At 38.7% G+C, this 8,471-nt stretch overlaps 1 protein-coding gene across 1 annotated transcript; it reads left to right on the top strand.

Moving 5' to 3' along the window:
• The first annotated feature begins 5,337 nt into the window (after nucleotides 1–5,337).
• Nucleotides 5,338–6,300, top strand: LOC131904763 (olfactory receptor 13C8). The gene has a single exon (XM_059255802.1). It carries the CDS (start codon nucleotides 5,338–5,340, stop codon nucleotides 6,298–6,300), a length of 963 nt encoding a protein of 320 aa, XP_059111785.1.
• The last annotated feature ends 2,171 nt before the right edge of the window (nucleotides 6,301–8,471 follow it).

Genomic DNA, 8,471 nt, shown 5'->3' with positions numbered 1-8,471 from the left:
ATGCAGTGCTGCTCATGACTATATGGAGACAGCAGCTGGATCTAAGACTCTTGTTTTCTTGTACATGCTGCACAACCATCAGCAAGACAGTCCAAATTCAGCATCCCAGAGTCTATGTCTGTCTATAGGAGAGAAATGATCTTATATCTCTCCAGACTATTCTGAGAATACTGACAAATACTTGAAAGGACTATGCAAATGAGTATAGTTATGTTATTAATACTGTGAGATATTTTAGATAAATTTAGAATAATATGTGAGATTTTCTGCTTAAGGTATATGAGTCTTAAAACCTTCCAATACTGTGCTATTATGAATGACAGTATCTCTGCATCTGAATACCTGTCACAAGAATACACTCATTACAAGAGATAATTAAGTCTGACAACATTCTCCCTGGAGTTTTGGAAAGTTTTTCAGCTCTCCATGTTTATGTTTCTAACTTTGCTATAAATATTTGATCTCTCCCTAGCTCACCCCAATAATGATTTAAATTGTCTTCACGTGCTAATGACTGGCCCTTTGGAAGATGTTTCTGAAGCTTAAAATGTAAACAAATATTTAGAGCATAACAAAGACCCACAAGAAACTCTGGCCTGTTTCATAATTGTTTTCTATGATTTAGCCTGAATCTTTGGACAAGAGAGTGAGAATATTCTAAATAGGATCATCTATTGGCTTTCCCGAGGAACAAACTACAGGTAAGTAGTTTGAAGAAATCTGAAGAAAACAACAGGAGCGTACCCCATGCTATCTTGTTCTCACCTTTGTCCCCTCACTGCATCCTGACAGTACAAAGAATGAAGAAAGTTGCTTTCAGAACATGATGCAAAAAGGTTGTTAAGGAACAGACCCAACTCTAACCAGGAAAGGAAACTACTCTTCAGGCTCAGGACTGTATCATATTCTGTCTTTTTGTTTTGAAAATCCCCGAGTTTGAAGTTATGAATAAGCTATCAGTTTAGATGCTTTAGGAGGAGACATCTATTTTTTTCCTCACATATGGAACTTTCTTCAATTGGAGTCGTAGAGATTTGCGTTTCAGAACACTCAGTATCATCCACAGGAAAGCTCTTTGGTAAGAATTGATGTCATTTAAAGAAGAGGGCAGACAAAGAAGCTCTTTGTTTATTCTAAACTCAAGTTTCATTTCTTTTCCTGCATCACTTTTGCCTCTTTAAAAGCATTCATTTTTGCTTTATCCCCTACCTTTTCAACAAACAGAATAGATCCTGGGCTCCCTTGACTAGAACCTAGAAACATTGGGGAACAGGTATTACCTCTTTTCTTCAGTAGCCAAGTAACTTGAACCCAATTAGTACACCCACAATCTGCTGAAAATTTTTTTCCATTCTAGATTTATGAAACTGTAATACAACAATTTGATTATATCTCTGTCCACAATGCCTGAAAAACAACTTTTAAGTAGTTGAGATTTATCATTTATATAGGTCACAATGACTATTTGTTTTAAATTATGACAAAAATATGATTCCTATATCTGAACGTGAATGGATTCATATTATGTAGAATCTTCTGTAAATATGAATAAACATAAACTACCTCTTCTAAAAACACTTTCTGGCTTTCTCTGAGCCAGGATTACTGTAATTAAAGCTTCTTTATTCTTGTTTATTATTTGCCAAGGAACATTACTTTGGGTCTGAGACTCTTAACTGCAACTAATTATGACCCAAGGAAGAATCAAATGTGTTTTAAATTCCTACACTCTACCATAAATTCAGCATAAGTGATCACATCAAAGCTTAGCCCAGGCTAATGAGCCTCTGTTAGTGCCATATGTGAGCACACAAAGCTGGGAGAAGCTGGAAGTACAGCCTACTGCCACACAGTGGTGGCTACATCTTTTACACACATACACACTGATGTGACAACTTATGATGTCATGGAGACACTGGGGCCCTAGATGAAAACCAGGGGCATTTTTCTACCCACTGAGAAGTATCTTGATGGACTTGCTACTTCTCATGGGATAGTGGGGCTAGAGCTGGGCAAGAAGACAAGGATAACCTTTCTTTTAAAATGGGCTGGAGGGATAGCTCAGCCGTTAAAGGCTAGGCTCACAACCAAAAATATAAGAAAAAAAAATAGAGTAGCCCTGGATAACAAAAGAATTAGGTTCCTATGATGCCCAGAGCACTGGACCCTGAACTTAACCTATAGGTTTTTTTCTTACCCAGGTTTCTGGAGAAGTGACTTTCACACTAAATAGTGAAAGAGACCGGAAAACCCAGAAAGAAGAAGGCAGGTTTTGTAACGAATGGCATTTGTTGGTTTAATAACTCAGTATCAGCCAGGCCCTAGCTGTGAAGGCTCCAACGAAGCTTTAGCCTGACCTTCAAGCTGAAATGAGGTAGATACACCTGGTCTGCATTTATAGAATTGAGCTGAGAACTCATAGGTAGTAGGCAGATTGTCTTTTTCTAAAAAAATAAAAATTTCTGGTCTCAAGTTGACCTAAAATGAACTATGTCTCTCTTATCTAAAGAAAATGAATTTTAAGTCCTGTTTTTTACACATCAAAAAGGGAAGAGATGATTGCCCTGAGGGTGAGTACAGAGTGAGTGCTCACAGCCGAGTGTTGATGAGAGAGGGACAGCTCTTTAGAACACCCCACATTAATCTTTCTCTAGTGCTTGCACACTTAATGTTCCCCAGTCAAACTCCAGGAGCTTCCAATTACCTCAAGAACAAATGATAATTCCTTAACATTACATTTAACATACCTCACATTTTACAAGTCATCATTCCTTCCCTCCCCCGCCTGAATGTTGTACTTCTGCTGTACATTGTCTCTTCTCTAGATGCCCTAAGGACCCAATGGCCTCAGTCAATGGCCTAAGACTGCATCCCAGCTCATGGGAACCATGTGATGAAATCTTTTGATAATTCTTTCTCCTTCCCACTCTTTGAAATATGTCTGTGCTTACTCACTGAGCAATTCAGAAGCTTTCTGGGGAAAAGTAAATGATTTCCTACAGACATTCCTTACCATAGAGGATTGCTGTGGTGCTTTTACCAATGACCATATTGTACTCAGCACTCCACACAGTCAAATGGATTCTTTAAAAAAAAAAAAAAAAAAAAAAAAGGAGAGACCAGCATCCTCCAAAGAGGGAAATTCAAAATGGCTCACAAATTCTGCTATAAAGCAGGGTGCAACACTCCACCGTAAGAAACAGAAAAGTCAGTGGGGAGCAACCCCTTGATTCTTCTATCGCGTCTGTTTGTATACTCTATGAGTGTGGCAGCTTATTACCAGGAGGGGCGCTAAGTCAAAAGAAGAAAGGTTCTCCTGGAGACTTCTGACTGAGTGAAGGCTGGTGACTGAGACTTATCTAAGACAACCACGTTCATCTACCTCGGATTAGACCCCTGACTCGGGCAAGCACTGCCTCTCACTGACCCTGAGACCTGCTTTTCATTCTTCCTTATTGCTGACCAACCCTCCACTCTATGACTTTTTCTTTAGCTAGGTTACAAATTGTATTTTTAAAAACATCTAGATGGCTTTTGATTTACTCCTTTTCTTTTAATGCGTTTCCTTCTCTTCCAATCCTTTATTTATTGTTTTTATGGTGTAGCCAAGTTTCTTCCATTTTTACATTTACAATAGTCTCTTCCACTAAAACTGCATTTTTATCAGTGCTCCTTAAAATATGACCTCTATGTATGTCTCCTTTGCTCTTTCATGTGGTCTTTTCTGTCTGTGCCTTTTTGACTTGGGCTTTTGTTAATTGTTCTCTGCATTTTATTTTCTACTCTATGGAGTATTTTCCATGCTCTTTTAAAAGCCTCCTATCCTTACTAATATTCTCTGATTCCATTAGTGTTTTCTCCTCAAACTCACAATTTCTTTAGATTTATCTCTGAAAGCACATGGATGCTGGTGAAATATTACTTTAATTCCTATGTTTTATTATGCTCTATACATTATAAATCACTTTTGACAGTTTTTCAGTATCTGTTTATGTTGTTTTAGATGTTAGGTTCACTTGCTTCCAATTTTTGTAAACCTTCCCAGGTGCAGATTCATGTGATAGAGGTGTTATAGAGATCATGAACATCTGAGCTGTCGCTAGCTCCCTTTGGCTATAAGCAATGCCATGATCAATTCTATCAAGCCAACTTTCCCAGAGAACTTAGCTAGGATGGGCTCCAAGGGCTAGGCACTCGATCTTATCCAGCTTCTGTTGGTTTTCTTTAAGTGAACACACACACACACACACACACACACACACACACACACACACACACGTATGCCATGGTGTCCTTGTAGAGGTCAGAGGACCACTTGCAGGAGTTGGTACTCTACTTTTACCCTGCAGGTCCCAGCTGTGGAACCCAGGTCATCAGGCTTGGTGGCAGGCACCACTGAGCCACCTCACTGGCCCTCTATCCAATTTTAATACCAAAAAAGACTTTCAAGTAAACTAGTGTATCCTCCTACTATAATTCTACCTGACCCCAGGCTTGTGTTTATTTGATATGTCTGTTGAAATGATCATGTTTGAACACTTGAACACTTTTCAGATGTACTACAGAATTTCTATAAGATACTGATTCTGAACATTTAGTAAGTCAGAAAAGTGACCTCCTGATTTCCAGCCTGGGTGACAGACAAACATACAAAATCTAAAAGAAAACAGTAGTAATGGAAAGAAAGAAAAGGTGACAGTGATACCCACTAGTTTATTTGGTTAATATCCATTAATAACTACAATAAACTGAGACAAAATATTGTATTATAGACAATTAATTCCCAACATTTATGCACCAAATCCAGACTATTAGACACTCATTTCCAGCCAATTAAAGCAGAACTTGCAGACATGGCAATAAAACTGTTTGGGATCTAAAGATTTGCTCTCTTAATGGAGAAAAGTCAGGTAGGTATTCCTTATTCAAGGCCTCGATTTGTGATGAGAAACTTTAATATATAAACAACAAAATGAACTCAGCAGATAGTTTATATATATACATATATATATATATATATATGTATTATATATCACATATAATCAAAGAAAAAAGTCTATCAACTTGAGAGTGAGGAGGGTAGCTGGGAGGGCCTGGAGAAAGTAAATGGATGAGGGAGTGATGTAATTCTATTTCAATTAAAATATTTTAAAATGAAAAATTCTTAATTAAAATTAATAATATTGAAAAATATCTCCCCCCTTATACTGTGACAGCTAAATACATGCCAGCAGCAACAAAGACTATGATTATTTTATGAAGGGGCTCTTATAAATTTCCATTAATAGATTTCTTTCTATTATTCCCAGAGTTCTGCTGGAGGACAGGCATATTCATATGGAGAGAGCCAATGATTCCATGTTGACAGAATTTATCTTGGTGGGGCTTTCTGACCACCCAAAGCTCCAGAAAGTTTTGTTTGTGCTAGTTTTGTGCGTGTATCTGATAATCCTGCTTGGAAATGGAGTCATTATCTCAGTAGTTATCTATGATGTGCACCTGCACACCCCCATGTATTTCTTCCTCTGTAATCTTTCCTTCCTGGATATCTGCTATACAAGCTCTTCTGTCCCACTAATTCTCAGTAGTTTTCTGACAGGAAGGAAGAGAATTTCTTTTCCTGAGTGCATGGTACAAATGTTCCTCTCCTTTGCCATGGGTGCCACAGAATGTGTGCTTCTAGGCACAATGGCACTTGACCGCTTTCTGGCCATCTGTTACCCACTGAGATACCCTGTCATCATGAGCAAGAGTACTTATGTGCCCATGGCGGTTGGATGCTGGGTTTCTGGGTTTGTTGACTCGTTGGTGCAGACATCTCTTGCAGTGCAATTACCATTCTGTACTAATAATGTCATTCACCACTTTGTCTGTGAAATGCTAGCCATTCTGAAACTGGCTTGTACAGATATTTCCATCAATGTGATTAGCATGGCAGGGTCAAATCTGCTTTTTCTAGCTGTTCCATTGTTAGTCATTGCTATCTCTTACATTTTCATTGTTGCCACTATTCTGAGGATCCCGTCCACTGAAGGAAAACAGAAGGCCTTCTCCACATGCTCTGCCCATTTGACAGTGGTGATTCTGTTCTATGGAACCATCTTCTTCATGTACTCAAAGCCCAAGTCTAAAGCCACTGCTGGGACAGGGCATCAAAGTGTGATCGAGGCCCTCATCTCCCTCTTCTATGGGGTGATGACCCCCATGCTCAATCCTCTCATCTACAGTCTGAGGAACAAAGATGTGAAGGCTGCTGTGAGGAACATGCTGGGAGGAGAACGTCTGATAAAACAGAAATGATTACTTAGATTGTGTGACTCGATATTTGAAGTTGTTATAAACACAAAATCCATACAGATCAAAATGCCACATGAAAATTGGAAACCATTAAAATATTTTGGTTGCTTTTGTTACAGTTAGGTTTTTGTTATACATGCAGAAATGAGACATATTGAAATTTGTAAAATACACTATTATAGAAATGCAAGAATGCTGAAAACATTTTAGTAATTACTCAGCAAGGAAAAATAAACTCTTAAACATTTAGAAAATAATAGGTAAAATGTTTTAAGAAATGCATTTATTTAAAATTCTTAAAAGCAGTTCATAGTCTGTTGTAGGTGCACTGTTGTAGGTACAGTGAATACTAACAGGTACATTCACTTTATTTACCCACTTATTTATTATTTGTATTCAACATGCATATAAATCACCTGATGATAGAATCTTATCTGTTCTTTAGCCTACAATAACCCAACTTATAATAGGGTTTGAAACAAAATTAATGCTAAATATTTTTAAATAAATGCATGAATCATCTGATGTATATTAGAAATGTATTTCTGTCATACCCCAAACAGCAAAATTTACTAGAAGAGAAAATTGATAAGATCAAATGTTTTAAATACATTATATATATTGGTGTGTAGCTGGAGTTTTCTCCAGTCCTGCCTGGCCCATGGTCAAGACAAATCTCTCTCCCCCGCCAGTCCCGCAGCCACTCAGATCCAACCGAGTAAACACACAGAGACTTATATTGCTTACAAACTGTATGGCCATGGCAGGCTTCTTGTTATCTAGTTATTCTATCTTAAATTAACCCATTTCTATAAATCTATACCTTGCCACACAGTTCGTGGCTTACCAGTATCTTACATATTGGTACTCATGGCAGCGTCTGGCAGCATCTCCTGACTCAGCCTTCCTGTTCCCAGAATTCTCCTCTCTCCTTGTCCCACCTATACTTCCTGCCTGACTACTGGCCAATCAGCATTTTATTTATACAGAGTGATACCCACAGCATTGGTGTTTTGTCACACAAACATTATTTAATAGCTAAGGAATCACTTTTTTTTGTTTTTGTCATGTTCATTATAACTGAGGGGACAGGGTTTTGCATCCCTGCAATGATAGCTTTTCCGAGACTTTGTTCATAATGAGAACACAGAGATGAAAAAGTTCTAATACTGCATCCTGTGCTGTAACGTCTTAAACTTCAGGTGACACTGTAGCAGAACATGCCTCTTGTATTTTGAGCTGAGTGCTGGCTGGAAGGAGGACCTCATCCTGCTCTGTATGGGATCACCCACTCTGCTGTACGCAGCAACACAGCCACACAGAGCTGGTGACTGAAAACTTGCCATTTGAGAATGTGTGGCCAAAGATCTTGAGCCAAGTTCTTCAATGAACTTGATTTGGGAGATTAGGAATAAAAATGATGGTCCAAAATGGAAATTCTGCTTATTTGTTGAATAGTGCAATCATGTGAGCTAGCACCCATCTGATCTATGAAGACCCCTCTTTTACTGAGGGAGTCATGCTTTGTCAGTACCAAGGAGTACTACCTTATCTAACTCTGAGGAGCTGTGGTCATTGAATATGGAGTAAATGACTGCAGCTATTTGTTGTCAGAGAAAGCTCACAAAACCTTTCTTATTAATGGCTTGTTACTTCACAAAGTAAAATGGGACAATTCAAAAAACGGCCTCATTAACTCATATTCCTTAGTTATTTGGTCAGAGTCTACATGTCACACATCAAACATGTCACAGAATCAGTAAGTAAACTTATTTTGAGCTAAACTGTAGAGGTTCAGATACTGTTACTGTGTCCTAACCATCCTAAACACACACACACACACACACACACACACACACACACACACACAGAGACACAGACATGGACACACACACACAGACATAGACATGGACACACACACACACACAAACACACACAGACACAGACAGGGACACACACACACAAACACACACACACAGACACAGACATGGACACACACACACAGACACAGACATGGACACACACACACAGACATAGACATGGACATACACACACACAAACACACACAGACACAGACATGGACACACACACACACAAACACACACACAGACACAGACATGGACACACACACACACACACACACACACACACACACACACACACTACGGGGAGAA

Source organism: Peromyscus eremicus, chromosome 2 (genome assembly GCF_949786415.1).
Source record: "Peromyscus eremicus chromosome 2, PerEre_H2_v1, whole genome shotgun sequence".
In the NCBI taxonomy this organism is placed as follows: domain Eukaryota; kingdom Metazoa; phylum Chordata; class Mammalia; order Rodentia; family Cricetidae; genus Peromyscus; species Peromyscus eremicus.
This window is presented reverse-complemented; position numbering and strand designations above follow the sequence as displayed.

What these genes read in the sequence shown, in the direction of transcription:
- LOC131904763 (XM_059255802.1), top strand. Translation starts at nt 5,338, where the DNA reads ATGGAGAGAGCCAATGATTCCATGTTGACAGAATTTATCTTGGTGGGG.